Below are 15,441 nucleotides of genomic sequence, written 5' to 3'. Positions count from 1 at the left end.
AAATTATATAATAATAATAATAATAACAATAATAATAATAATTATTATTATTATATTTAATTATTAATGTAAATTTTTATTTGATTTGATTATATTAATTTAAAATACATGATTATTATTATTATTATTATTATTATTATTATATTAATATAAATATGTTTGTTTAATCATATTAATTTAAAACATTATTATTATTATTTGTTTGTTTTATATTTGATTATATTAATATACATGTATTATTACTAAAATTATATTATTTTTATGTATAGTATGATACAATATTAAATATGATTTATTATAATGTTTAAATATGTAAATGACTAATTTAGTGGAGATTTTGTGGCAAGTATCAGTAGATCTTTTATTTAGTGTGTGATAAAGATAGATAAAATAGAGGGAAAATTCTTTCAATTTATAATTAAGCCACATATAGGGACCAGAATATAGTAAAGTGAGCTCTTTTTTTTTTTTTTTTTTCTGGGCCAGTAAACAACCTCCCAGGACACCCTAGCAACTGCATATCAACATCGCAACCATCTACAAAATCCAAGCATTGTGGTGCCATTTTCTTCAGAAACTTTAGATGTCAATATTTTCCTCTTGTCTCTGATATATATACAGTTAATCAGACGCACAAACCCACAACTGTAAAACCACAGAATTCAGATGACAAGGAGAATGAAATGAACTGTGTATTTGTGATGAGGTTTCAATGTTCTGAGTAATTGGTAACAGACTCGTTACATCAGAGACTGTAAAATATAATCACAAGTGCCTTTTTGAAAACTTTTTCTAATAACTGCATACATATTTAAGTTTAATGCAGAGTGCTGCTACAATGAATAATTAATTTTTGAATAATAATTACGAATCTGATGCATAATACATTTTTTTCTCTTTGCTCTGTGTGTATGCAGTGCCCTCCTTCACCTTCACCCCCACAGGTAATCACACCTTCCTCACAGCACATATGCCCAGAATTCCCACAATCCCTAGAGTGTGACGACTTCCTGCCCAGTGGAGTTGTAGTAAAGTGGGGTCTTTTTTTTTTTTTTTATCTGGGCCAGTAAACAACCTCCCAGGACACCCTAGCAACTGCATATCAACATCGCAACCATCTACAAAATCCAAGCATTGTGGTGCCATTTTCTTCAGAAACTTTAGATGTCAATATTTTCCTCTTGTCTCTGATATATATACAGTTAATCAGACGCACAAACCCACAACTGTAAAACCACAGAATTTTATGTATAATAATACAATATAATATTAAATATTATGATTTATTATAATACATTTAAGTCAAAATTAATAAAGTACACTGTTAAAATGCAGCTGAATTCTTCGAATTCACATGTCACATGTTTGGGTATCTAATAATAATAATAATAAGAAGAAGAATTATTATTATTAGTGTATGCAGTGCCCTCCTTCACCTTCACCCCCACAGGTAATCACACCTTCCTCACAGCACATATGCCCAGAATTCCCACAATCCCTAGAGTGTGACGACTTCCTGCCCGCTGGAGTTGGAAAGCGCACAGCAGTATAATGTTTCTCAGCCGTTGTAATGAAGTGTCCCTCAACACTCCCTTCAGTCACGTTCGTTCTGCACAGCAGAACTCCAAACAAATATGACACAAGTGAAGCGTGGGAGGCACGGCCTCTCTTTAAAAATACATCTCCCCACAAGAAAAGAACACCAGTATGAGTTTACATGGATAATCAAAGAGAACTTCAGTCGCATGGGCTTGTCAGCATAAAAATAAGTAAAAAAACATAAAAGACAGAGAGGGAGGAAATGCATGCTTGACTAAAGAGGGCTGTTAGAACCGGCAGAGCGGCCCACCCTAACGCTTCAGACCGGATGGGAAGCTGTGACATCAGAAGTCTCGTGACCAATTAGACGAAGAGAGGAGCCGGCTAGCATGAGGACTGAACTCAGATGACTTTTACATACCAGAGAAAGACGCTTAGACCCTTTCATTATTTCTCATCTCATGCGATCTTTCTGTAACCGCTGTCGACTCACCTGGTTTTGGGAGGTTTTTATCAAAGAGATGAGAGGGGAGGGATGGATTGAGAAAGAGAAGGCTTGTTTTTAGTAGCAAACCAAACAAGCTTTATTTCCACGAAATGCAGGAGCTTGTAAGATATGAAAGAAAATACAAGGCCAACAAAATATGCTTAGATGAGCCTGTTAAAGAGATAGCTCACCCAGAAATCCAAAATCTGCCATCATTCCTAAACTGTATGAATTAGTTCTTCTGCGGAAATTTTCTTTGCCCTTTGACAGCAAGACATTTATTTCATTACAGGTTTTCAATGTTATCTGTTCTCATTAATGTAACTTCTTTTATCTACAGTGGCCTATCAGAGAGGAGGAGAGGCCGTCAGCAGTGCTGGAAGGTGAGATGTTTAAAAAAAAACACACACATTTTGTGATCCGACACCTTAAAACCTTGAAGTTAATATTTATCAGAAGCCAACAATGTCCGTGTGAAGGGTGTGTACTGTAGTGTAATTGCGTTTTATTGACACTAGGGGGCATTTTTGTCTTTGCAAAGACACTTTTGGAGGTTGTGCAGCGAGACGGAGCCCCGCAGAACCCAGATGAGACAAAAGCCCACCGTTTCTGCCCTGCTAATGCAATCATTTCCAACCAATTAATTTCACCGTGTGCATTTGTGCACCTCGTTCAAATAGTTGCAGACGATGCTTAGTGTGCGTCTTTCCCTTTGAGTCGTTTTTTTTGGAGTCCAGCTTTTAATCAAGCAGGTCTTTGCCCTTGCCTTTAAGCCTTTTGAAGCTAAAGAGTCTGTTAGAAAAATAAAAGAAAGAGACATACCATGCTGCAGGGATACGGAACGAACGTAGACAAGAGGAAGCCACGTTTACTTTGAAGCATCACGTTGAAGATTCATTGCACAAAACTCTTTCTTTGATGCTCTTTTTGTGTTTTTGATAAGCGTCCCTGAAAAAAATCTTCCCTCATCACCTTTATTTCCTCGGAAGCATTTTAATGTGACCTTGTTTTATCACGAACGCTAACTATCAAACATAAATCAGTGTTTTGAAATAAAAATGGCTTTAACTGCAAGGTTTGATAGAAACGGTTACTATGGGCACTGGATGAATTCATATATGCGTTTATCCAGAGCTTCTCCAGCTCTTGAGATCACGTTGATTGACTGTGACACCCTGGCATGCGCTGGGAGCTCCAAGCTCTTCCTTTAGCGATGGCTGGAGCAGCAATGTTCTCCAGCACTTGGGTAATCCACACGGAGATCTAACGGTCACGAAACGGGAAACGGTGTCATCAGCCATGAGCAAGTCAAGCAAACGCAATCCATTTAGCACAGATACAGCCTAATGCACTGAGAGATGCACTGGGATACAAGGAGATGGGATGGGCTTCCTGTTTAAAGCTGAAGCGTGTCATTTCTGTGCCACCAAACAGAATAGTCTTCCCTCGGCCTGCCATTGGTCAAACTGTTAACCCTGCCCCAAAACTCACACCAATGGTTGTTCCGATGATGCTGTGTCAGGCTCACTGATTGCTGTCCTTATTTGTGGCAATAACAGTTCAAAAATGAAATAGAAACAGCATTTAACACTACTGATCATGATCATACAAGTGTGCATGTACCACTTCCAAGTTAACGTTAGTAATAAATCACCATGTGTCTGTGTTTTCCAGGCCAGGCTTGTTGAATATAGGTGAACCAGCTACCCAGCCCTGGCTTGCAGACACATGGCCGAACAGCTGCTCCAATCACAACGACTGCCCCATCAACTGCTGCACTGGCAGCAACGGAAACAGCGACAGCAACCTGGCCACTTACAGCCGCCCAGGTGAGTGTGTGAGCGAGTGTGGGTAGGAGTCTAGCTGTTAGTGTACAGAGGCATGATGCTATGCTTGAATCAAAGTGGAAAAAATTACAATTATAAGTAGAGATTATTTCAAGTTTTTTGCATTTATTCATTTAGCAAGCTTTTTTTTTTTCTTTATCCAAAGCGACAAATGAGGAAATACTACCTCTGGATGAGTTTGTTACTTAAATGTGACCCTGGACCACAAAACCAATCATAAGGGTCAATTTTTTGAAACTGAGATTTATACAAGCTGAGATAAATAAGCTTTCCATTGATGTATGTTTTGTTATGATAGGACAATATTTGGCCGAGATACAACTATTTGAAAATCTGCAATCTGAGGGTGCAAAAAAATCAAAATATTGAGAAAATTGCCTTTAAATAAAGTTGTCCAAATGAAGTTCTTACCAATGCATATTACTAATCAAAAATTAAGGTTTGATATATTTACGGTAGGAAATTTACAAAATATCTTCATGGAACATGATCTTTAATTAATATCCTAATGATTTTTGGCATTAAAGAAAAATCGATAATAATGACCCATACAATGTTTTTTTGGCTATTGCAACTTTGCGACTTAAGACTGGTTTTGTGCTCCAGGGTCACAAATGAGGAAAAGACTTGCTAACGACTAGAACAACAGGCTTTATTATATTAACTGTGACTCAAGGACTTGTTTAAATTGATTTAAAGCAATCCTTTGTCATTAACGGTTCAGATTTCCCCCTTATACCACATTGTTTGTGCAACGAAATTTTTATCGTTAATCTCGTTGAAGTTTGGGTTTGTTCATTTCCACTGAAGTTTCCAACTTGGAAGCAGTACGTTCTAGTAAACCTATCCAAGTTGGAAATTCCAACTTTCCAAGTAGAATGGAACGCAACTCAAGTATCGTGTCCTTCCTTTGACACACAACTGTGTGTGTGATTTGTTGGAACCTGGACGTTTTAGGGAAAATAAAAGCGGCCGATATTGAAAAGGCCCCGCAGGCTGTAGTCCAGCTAATCCAATCAGCCGTCTGATTTCCATACCACCGTTAGAACCTTTTAATGCAGTTTCTCGCTTATTCAGGAAACCAGGAGCCGTTACAGAGGTCAAAATAGACCTGAGAGAGAGAAAAAGAGAGGGCGAGGAAAGAGAAGGAGTGATGGAGCACCTCCAGGTGGCTTTATTTCAGGAGTCAGCAAGTTACTTTACAAACAAAAGAAGACCAGGTTGACTCGCAAGTCCAAAGAGACACACACTGAAAGTGACAAAGTGGCGTTAATATACAGAGTTACCCAGTTTTCACAAAGCAACTCTTAGTTTGGACAGCGGTGTCACTGTTGGTTCATTTAATGATATTTAAATGTCACTACAAGAGCTTTTTTGTTCTCCGCTATCAGCTGGTGCGACTAAGCCGTTGGCTAAGAGTATTTCATTCATAACAGAACCCTTAAATGCATCCAATCCTTTCAGAAAAATGTCTTTCTATTGAATTTAAGAAATTAGCTACCATATTCATGGATAGGCCTGAGGATTAGGCTTTGTGCTTGTTCAGACCATCCACAGAAACCATAGATGGAGCTTTTTTAACCCAAAAAGCTTGGCTTTGCCTTTGATATCCATTTATTGGGAGTGTGTTTTCACTAGCACTAGATTTTATCCCTGTCGCCTTCATCAAAGCAGGAATGAAGGATAAATGTTGAGTGATTCTCACAGCATGACGTTTTAAAAGCTTGACACCCGTTTGCCTGGTGTGCCAAATACTAAAAAATCTCCAGGATATTAACCGGATCAGTACCCACAGGGCTTCTCTGGAAAGACGACTTAGTTTGTCTCATTCCATGGGATCTTTTATCATTGATACGTCAACCTTTGAAGTGCAGAGCCGTTTCTTCTTGTGGAAACAAGAGCCACGCTCGAAATCCGTCCAATGGCAGGCCGCGGTATTTACGCGCCAAGCTTCTCGCTCAGATCCCGGGGAGGATTGTCTTTTACAGCGTTCCTCGTTTCGGAGACTTTTGATTCGGACGTGTTGGAACATCCTGCATGATGAGCTGGGATGCCTTTCTCGTAGGTGCTCGGGAAACTCAAAGTGACACGCTTAGCTTGTGTCGTGGACGAGGGAGAAGGAGGAGGATCGTAGGACAGTGTCAGGGATTCTGATGAAACGAGTGTTATCTTGATATGCATTTTGAGTATTCGACATTATCTTTGAAATTTCTGGTTTCAAGTGTTCTTTCAGTGTCTTCACTCCATGAGTTTCTGTAAATGTCCCCTTATTTTAAAAGCACTTCAGTCTGATCAGTACATCAATACCTACAACATATCAGAATCCAGGTTTATCCTTAGATTCTAAACAGTCTTTTGGCTATCAAAATGTCTTACTCCTCTTCTATCATCCAGCCGACTGCATCGCCAACTACAGCAACCAGATGGACAACAAGGCCAGCAACCTTCTAGCTCCCGACACGGGCCTTTACAGTGACGTGGACCTCTCCAACAAGATCAACGAGATGAAGACCTTCAACAGCCCCAACCTAAAGGACGGCCGTTTCGTGGGTCCTGGTGGTCAACCTACGCCCTACGCCACCACCCAGCTCATCCAGTCCAGCCTGGCCAACAACAATGTGAACAGCAGCAGCGGCGGAAGTGGAGGAGGAAGTGCTGACATTAATGAGAAGCTGAGCTGGAAGAGCAGCCAGGGTACGCCTCAAAAACAGGCTGACATCAACACACCACTGCAGTATAACGTCATGGAGCAAAACAAACTGAACAAGGGTGAGTTTTGTGGATTTCCTTGCGGTTCCCGAAAATTTAAGGCAGATTTATTTGAATTTGATTTTAAACACTAGCTCAAGCTCTTCAAAGAAACCCATGCCATGTTTTTCTCGGTTTACCACAAAGGTGCGTAATCGAATTGCTGCTCTTCTTGTCTTGTTGCTCTATTGTCTCCTCATATTCAGACCACAATAAAAGCGTTACACGATTTTGATTCCTAATAGCCTCCCTGGCACCTTTACATGTGGCTTTTTCACTTTCTAACCCCTTTTTTATCCGTCACGGTTGCTCTTATTGTGTATATGTGTAATTCAACTCTGTGCTCTGCTAGTAAACTTAATCCATATTTATAGCTGTTGTTTTACTGTTTGGATGGGGATGAAGATAAAGAGTAAACTGTAAAGTGTCGGATGTCTCAGAACAGTGTGAAGCCAGAGATCTTAGATTACTGTACAAATAAGGGGGAATGTAACTCAAACTCAAAGCTATCCATTATCTGCTGCTTCATATTGTGCCACTAAAAAGGTCATTGTGTTTGCTTTTTGACTCAACTTGCATGAATCTAACTGTGTGTGGGTGTGATATTTCACACTTGGTAGACAATTGAAACCAGTCACCAACAAGTCATAACAGCTTATGACTGAAACCCTTTTGTAACCTTTTACCACTCGACTGTCTGATGTTCCACTCTGAAGCGTTCTGCATTGAAGTGTCTGCATTTTATAAGAGCTTTCATTTGTCTAGTTCACAAAACATTTTTTTCATTTACTCTGGTATGTAAAGGACTGGTTCATAATGCCTTACCTGTATGTATAATAAAAACTAAAACTCAAAATATCTTGACTGCAATCCCTTAGACCACTATCGAGGTGAGGGGCCCGTCTCAGGCACCATCCCCTATAACCAGGCCCAGGACGTCCTCACAGGAGGAACCTACAGCAGCTCCGACAGGGGGAGCAGCACTTCTGGTAAGACATCCATCCATCCATATATCCATCCATCCAATGTTTTGTTGTTCATCCATCCATCTAAAGTTCTGTTGTTCATCCATCCATCCATCCATCCAACCAACCAAGTTGTCATAAAAACCTGCAGACATAACCTCCTAAACAGTTAGCCTGCAGTTTATCGCATTATTCTGTTTTCTTCTCATTTGCATTATTTCAGAGCCTTTTCATCACTTCAGGAGGCAGTAAATCATATGCAAAACAGGACATTTACAAATCGCTCACTCATTGTTGAGAAACTCCGGGGAACAAAGAGAAACATTTGCGTCCGAACAAAAGGAGGCGATTCTTCCTCACGATTTCTGAGGTGCACGAGTGCATATCTTAAACGGCAGAAACAATCTCTCTCAGTCCTAATTCCTTTAGTTAAAACCATGTTCCCTGCAGGTTTCTAAGGTCTGCCGCATTTTCCCGGGATGTGTCTGATTTGGAGGATATCCCCCTCCCTTTTTTGCGATTCGCCACACCGTCATTAATTACTCCGGCGTTCATCCATCCGACTGAAAGAAAGGGGGGATAATGTTGTCAGAAAGCCGGTGTTTGTTGCGGGACAAAGATAAATGAGGCCCATTCTGCGGCGTATGCAAGGCTGCCGGCGTAATGCATCGTATCTATTTTTATATTGTATTTGAAGTTCAGGTAATTAAAGAGAAGGTCTGAGTGCGTGGAGGTCCTCACAGCTCATTGGCTCTGAATTTTAATTCCTTTCTGTTAATTGGCCTCCAATGTTTCTCTTTTTAATGCTCTCTCTCTCTACCTCTCCTCTGGGCAATGAAGAGTGTTAGTTTTGAAAAATTACTCATTTTTTGATGGAGAGCGCAACGTTAATTACAAATAGAGAGATAATGTGCATAAGCGTTTTACACCGCATAAATTATGCTGTGGGTGTCATTAATGTTGCTTCTCCTGAGTGTAAAAGTGTCATTTGTTTCACACATGCATCAAGCTCGCAAACAAACTAACAGAAAAAGAAATGAACCAGAACTTAAAGCATTTTAGTTTGCAATTAAATTAATTTAAAAGTTCAGACGGCATTGTGGGCTGGGAGTTGATATAGCACTGTTTGTATCACACTGAATGTGTATTTTTTATTTATTTATTTATTTTTGCTTTACAGGAAGTCAAGGACAGAAGAAAGGTGGGCGATCAACTAAACAGATCAAACAGAACCCAATGAATTGGACTGAACTGTTGCCTCCTCCTCCGGTTAATCCACCACCGTGTCAGGAATACACCCTCGCGATGGATGACAGGTTAGATCAACACACAAAGGTTTTCACTTATGGTGTACAGTATGCTTACAATGCACATTAGGAATTACATTCATAGTTTATGTATTTCAGATTTTTTTAACCATTACAATCATATGTACATACAGCATTTTAAATGAATATTATGAATTTGTATTATTTGTAAATTATTTATCATGTATTTATATATATATATATATACACACACACACTTTAAGAAATACTTAAAAAAATAAAGTAATATTAAATTAATAAAGCAACAAAATATTAATAATACAAATAAAAATAAAAATGTATATTTTAAAAATAACATTATTAATAACTATTAATATTGTGTATGTATATATAAAACTTTAATAGGATAAATACAATTATATTTAAAATAATATTAAATAGATTAATAAAATCAACAAAATATTAATACAAATTAAAATAATATTTTAATATTAAATATTAAATAACATGAATATATAAATGCATAATAAAAGTAATTACTATTATTTTAAAGACATTTGTCGGACAGTTTGTACAGCAACTTACAAAAAAGTCGTTAGTAAACATTAAATTCTAACGATTACACATTATATGTAAGTTAGAAACTAAAGATCGCAAGATGTGACGATTGAAGATCGGCGATTTAAGTTTTTCAAAGTGGTCATGTTTTTTGGTTTTCTCTTCAGTTATGACACCGACCTGCAGTGCCCTTTGCCGCCGTCTCGTATGTATCTGCAACCTGACGAGCTAGAAGAGGAGGAGGACGAGGTGGAGCTGGAGCGCGGACCTACGCCGCCCGTACGGGGAGCAGCTTCCTCACCTGCCGCCGTATCCTACAGTCACCAGTCCACTGCGACCCTCACCCCGTCCCCTCAGGAGGAGATGCAGCCCATGCTGCAGGATAACCCTGACCTACACGAGCGCAGGTACGCCAGCTGCAGCAGCTTAACAATGCTTTTCTTTTTGAACCATTTACAGTTTCATGCATTTGACGTCTGTCGTCCTCCATTAGGCGACTCTTGGTGAGCCCACCCCCTCCACCACGCCCCCTCTCCCCTCCGCACACATACGGCTACATCTCTAGCCCCCTGGGTCTGGACACGGACGGCCTGGAGGAAGAAGAGGACGAGGAAGAGGGTGACGAGATGGATGCGGAGGTGGCTCGAGTCCACCAGCTCCACACCCACCCTCACCAGCAGCACTTGCCCCAGCAGAGGGCTCTCCTGCGGGGCCTGGAACAGACCCCGGCCTCCAGCACCTGTGACCTGGAGAGCTCCGTCACCGGGTCTATGATCAACGGCTGGGGCTCGGCTTCAGAGGAAGACAACGCCTCGTCGGGTCGCTCCAGCGCCGTCAGCTCATCGGACGGATCTTTCTTTACCGATGCTGATTTCGCCCAGGCCGTGGCAGCTGCGGCCGAATATGCTGGTTTACGCGTGGCAAAGCATCCTGGGAAAGGCCACCATCAGTTTCCAGTGTCTGGAGGTACTGGAAAGTATATATGCTTTCTTAATAAACGTTCCTAATGTTATTGTGCATAATTAAAACAGGCCTAATAATATAAACCTACTCCTGAATCCATTTTTATGGACAAACTCGAGCCCAGCCTACATTATTTTAAATAAAATATTCTGTTTTACTTAGAAATATGCCAAATTGTGGAAGATATGGAAGTGCCCCACCAAAAACTCCTAATATTTGCTCATGAATTGAAATTAAATAAAGGTTTTAAATGGAGACACTAACTGTAATACATGTAATACAGAATACAATTCTGCGGCCTTTAATAGAGCTGAACTAAGCAAACCCTCTGTCCTCTAATTTGCCAGCAGCACGGAAATACCAAAACCTCCCTGCGGGACACCGTCCAGGCAGCCCAGTGTCCACAGACAGTAACGTTAGCGCAGCCCCGGGTCAGAGGAGGCCCCTAAAGAGGCAAAAACAACATCCAGCTGCTCAGACAGGCTACCAGCGTCGAGAGGCCTACTCAGAGGGTACGTCCACACACAATTCTGCTTTCAGTCATGAATCATGAATACTAAATACTTATCTACTTTTTTTTTCTTTCATTTTTAAGTGAAAAAAATATATAATAAAAAATGTAAAATACTACAAAAACATAAATTCAAAATAAAACTAATTACAATATTTTTTAAATAATTTGTATTCATTATTATTATTAATAATAATAACAATTTATAAATAAAATACATTTAAAAGTACATTAAATAATTCATAATATTTTATGAAAAATTAAAATGTTACCAAAATATTAAATATTATATTTGTAATAATTTGTTAATTTATTATTATTATTAATAATAATAATAATATTAATAACAACAATTTATAAAATAAAATACATTTAAAAGTAAATTAAATAATGTTTATATAATTAATTAAATAAAGAATTTTTTTACTTATGACTATGCTATGAACATAATTCAGTGTGTAAACAGCTGCTCTGAATGATTTTAGACTAGTTCAAACCGATAACTTGTGTGACACTGATGTCTTTTTGACCAGTTCATTACAACGATTCGTTTTGTTCACACATCAACATATTGTTCACACAACCCTTGTGATCCATTCAAAATGGTGGTCATACATTCATATACATGTTGATTTAACCTAAAATGTTGAAGTTGATTTAAAAAGTCCATGGATGCTATGCATCAACTACCCACACACAAGTATAAGACAACAAGCATCTTCCAAACATTTAATCTGCACAGAACAGGATCATAAAGAGCGAGGGAGCGGCGGCGGCGGCGTCCACCTACAGTGTGTCACAAGTGACCACTCTGCTTCAGTCTCTAATGAAATAGCAGCAGGTGCAAAAGCTTCACTGAAGAGCTCTCTCACTGAAGGCTTCAGAAAGGTCACGTTATCGGCGTGTGATGAGTGTGGAACTGCAAAAGGAAGTGCTCACAAACGCATCCAAACTTTCTGCTCGCATTTGTGAGAGTGTGTATTTGTGCACACGGTCTCATCTGCTGCGTCTCATCACTGAGTCAGTTGTCCTTGTGTGTTGACACTAAGATTTAATATCAGACACACACAGGCCTTGGTCGACTCTATCAGATCAACTAGCCCCTCTCATCTGTCCTTCACTGTAATCTCTTCCTCCCCCTCTTCTAATCTCCTCCGCTCCCTCTCTCTCTCGTCTTTGTTCGCTGTTGGCCGCTGAAGAGACGCAGATTGATCATTCTGTGTCGGCTCAAGTTTCTGTTGAATGTGTGATTTGTTTTGATAGGCCTTCGTCGAGTTACGCTGTGTGGGAGGGTTAAACACAGCGTTTCGCACGGAAAAGAAGGTTGTCGTTTGAATGCGCTTCACACAAACACACTCAAAACTAAATGATCTGAAACACAGATTGCCTACCAACCCCCAAAATACCAGGCGTCAAACACGCACTCCCCCCGCCTCTGTTCATTTTGCTCTTGTTTGCTCAGTGCTTTGGGTGACACCAGGCTTATTATCTCGTCCTCCTCCAACTCCTCTCCAGAAGGCCCTGTTAACCTTTCATCTGCCTCCACTTCTGTCTGGAGAGAAAAGAGCCAGTCTTTTCCAGACGTTCTTCTCTCTCTTTGTCTTAGTTTCCTCCTTTTGCAAGTTTCTATTAGAAGTTTGTTTTCAGATTTCAAGAAAAGTTTTCTGCAGGAATGCTGAAGGATATCTTTGGTTATCAAACGTTTTGAAGCAAATATGAGTTAGAAAATTTGTAAAGCAGCTGAAAAGTAACTAAATAATATATGCAAGTTGAATACATTTCCATGAATGGAGATTGCTGTAACCCGCAGAATAAAAAACAACCGTGTAAAAGTAGCCCAATTCTGCGGGAAAACCAAAGACTTGGCAACGCTGGTAGGTTGACACCAGTTTCTTTTCACTGCAGCCAGGCAAAATAAAACTTTAGAAATCGGTGTTATGTCCGTGTTTGAATAGCATATGTTAAGCAATTACTAGTAATGATAAAACTATATTAACATTTATAAATTAAATCTTAAAGTAAATTAGAGAATTTATAATAATTTATGAAAAAATAATAAAAAACTAAATGTTAAAATGATGCCAAATTTAATTAAAACAATTAATTAAAATTAAATTAAATAATTAATGATTTATATTAAAAAAAAACAATGTTAAAGTGATAAGAAATAATAATACAAAAATAAAAAATAAATACATTGAATGGCATGTGTAAAGCAGTTTGAGTTGATTTATAACATCGTTTTATAATATCATTTCAACCATCAATTTTATAAATAGCTGATGCATTTGCAAAGGCATAAGCTACTGTTCAAAAGTCTGGGGTTAGGAAGGTTTTTTTTTATTTCTGCATTTTTTGATCAAAAATACAGCAAAAACTACAATATTGTGTAATAGAATTCAAGTTTAAAAGATCTATTTCCAAATGTAATTTAATCTAATTTACATTTAATCGGTAAATTTTCAGATTAAAATGTAATTTATTCATGTGATGCAAAGCTGAATTTTCAGCATCATTACTCCAGTCTTCAGTGTCACACGATCCTTCAGAAATCATTCTAATATGCTAATTTGCTGAAGGAATTTTTCATATTATTATCAATGTTGAAAACAGTTGTGAGGCTTAATATTTTTGTGAAAATTGATGCATTTTGTTCAGGATTCTTTGACGAAAAGAAAGTTCAAAAGAGCATCATTTTGTAACGCAACTCTTGAATTGTAATTGGATTGTAAATGTATTTACTTCCACTTTTAATCAATTCAACGTATTCTTGTTGAGCAAAAGTATTCATTGTTTAAAAAAAAAAAAATCTTACCGACACCAAACTTTTGAGTGCAAAAAAGCACTCATAAGCACTTAAACATCAATCATTCATACCACATCTAAGCAAGAAAGGACGTGTTTTACACTACTAGTAATTTCACGGCAGTGCAGGCACTACTCACACAAATAAGAACAGCAGTGCTAGCTGTTGTATAAAGCAGAGAGAGAGCCCTCCCTCCCTCTTCCACCCCTCTCGTAAATCTAACAGCTCTCTTCTGCTCCTGTGAAATGCGGCCCGTCTCTCTCATCCTGGCATCGATCCGCCGCCTGACTACTGCAAGACACCACAGGGCTTATAAAAACCATCCACGTCCACCATCCACTGACCCTTCTCGTATTTTGCTGAGTGTCAGAGCAGTGATGAAGCAGTGCTAAGCTCTCCCCGACAAAACGAGACACGCGCTCGGTGAAGACGTCAGGTGTGCTCTGACCTTGAACGGGGAAAAATGTTGACGCAGCACCCGAGCACCATTTTAGCACTTAGTCTTAGTGACGCAATGTTTGCGCAATACGGGTGTATTTGTGACTCTGGCGCCTATTGGGATGTCATTTTATATGCATGTTGATTTGAAATTGAATCAGGTTTCAATGTCTCTGGCACAAGTTTACGAGATCCGTCACGCACAGAGCTCGGACGACTTTTTTAGCCGATGCTAAAAAGAACGAGAACGACAACCCTGAATAATTGGCACGGGAAGCGTGGAGACATCCAGTGACAGTGATGAACCGTCATTCACAGTTTCTCGACTGGCTAGCGGCGCCGCGGTGGGAAAGAGCTCCAGCGTGCAGCTGTTTGGAGGGTTGCGACGCAACAGCACAGCTGTGTTTCCATGGCACCTTCCGGTTGCCAGACAAATGAGTTCTGGTGTCAATTAGCTGATCGTCTGCTTCTGAAGGACACTAGCATGTGTGAATATCCACCTTATTTTGCAACGCGGAAGTAAGCTAGTTTCTGTAAATGTGCGAGACTTCTGATTCATTAGCCACTAACTAACTAAAAGAAAGTGCGGTAAAACTGTGTTACAAACCAATGCACTTTTCCACGACATTCTAATTTATTGAGATGCACCTGTAGTATTACGACAATGCATTAACCCTTCCGTGTCAGTTTAAAAAAAAAGCCACATAGAGGTATGTCAAAACAATTGTAGTTTTTTCCTGCTTTCACTAACTTTTTTTTTTTAACCAACGGTCCTGATCATAACTACCAAAAATTCATTTATTTTCAGGATTTTAACCCTTAAAATGTCACCTTATGATGCATTATTTTTGTGTCAGATTACAAACACAAATTTCTCAGTACACACATACAAACCACACTCTGATATCCATACCAATAAACCTACATGATTATAATGACATAACTTCTATTCAATAGTTTTTTTTTCCCAGCTGAAGTAGAAAACAGGAAAAACGTATTTGCTCCCTAGGCCAAACCTGAGAAAGTCGTGACATCAGGTGGAAAAAAAAAAGTACAGTTTTAAAAATAGTAAATATTTTTGAAGCCTTGTCAACAGAATTAAAGCCTTACCTAAGAATGCATAATTTTATGCTTAAATGGCACTGGGATTAATTAAAAATTGCCATTTTTATGGATTTTAATATGGACATATTTTATAGTATAGCCCTTAATTCAACAATTTTTGATTTAACTTTTTATATTTTAAAAATATTTATTTTAAATATTTATTTTAAATTTTTTTTTTTTTTTTTTTGTAGGATATATATATAT

The 15,441-nt window shown here is 38.7% G+C and overlaps 1 protein-coding gene across 3 annotated transcripts in view; it reads left to right on the top strand.

Moving 5' to 3' along the window:
* The window catches only part of robo1 (roundabout, axon guidance receptor, homolog 1 (Drosophila)), a 335,500-nt gene that overhangs the window by 318,303 nt on the left and 1,756 nt on the right, over positions 1–15,441 (top strand). For all 3 annotated transcript variants that reach the window (XM_016499990.1, XM_016499991.1, XM_016499992.1), the window contains 9 exons: positions 918–944; positions 2,367–2,409; positions 3,701–3,855; positions 6,268–6,642; positions 7,500–7,610; positions 8,767–8,902; positions 9,580–9,819; positions 9,906–10,378; positions 10,723–10,887. In XM_016499990.1, the coding sequence (XP_016355476.1) occupies positions 918–944; positions 2,367–2,409; positions 3,701–3,855; positions 6,268–6,642; positions 7,500–7,610; positions 8,767–8,902; positions 9,580–9,819; positions 9,906–10,378; positions 10,723–10,887 (1,725 nt within the window). The remainder of the gene's footprint in view (positions 1–917; positions 945–2,366; positions 2,410–3,700; positions 3,856–6,267; positions 6,643–7,499; positions 7,611–8,766; positions 8,903–9,579; positions 9,820–9,905; positions 10,379–10,722; positions 10,888–15,441) is intronic.

The sequence above is a fragment of the Sinocyclocheilus anshuiensis genome, unplaced genomic scaffold (assembly GCF_001515605.1).
Source record: "Sinocyclocheilus anshuiensis isolate Anshui unplaced genomic scaffold, SAMN03320099.WGS_v1.1 scaffold2168, whole genome shotgun sequence".
NCBI classification, from domain to species: domain Eukaryota; kingdom Metazoa; phylum Chordata; class Actinopteri; order Cypriniformes; family Cyprinidae; genus Sinocyclocheilus; species Sinocyclocheilus anshuiensis.
The sequence above is the reverse complement of the archived record's forward strand: the minus strand, read 5'-3'. Positions and strand labels throughout refer to the sequence as shown.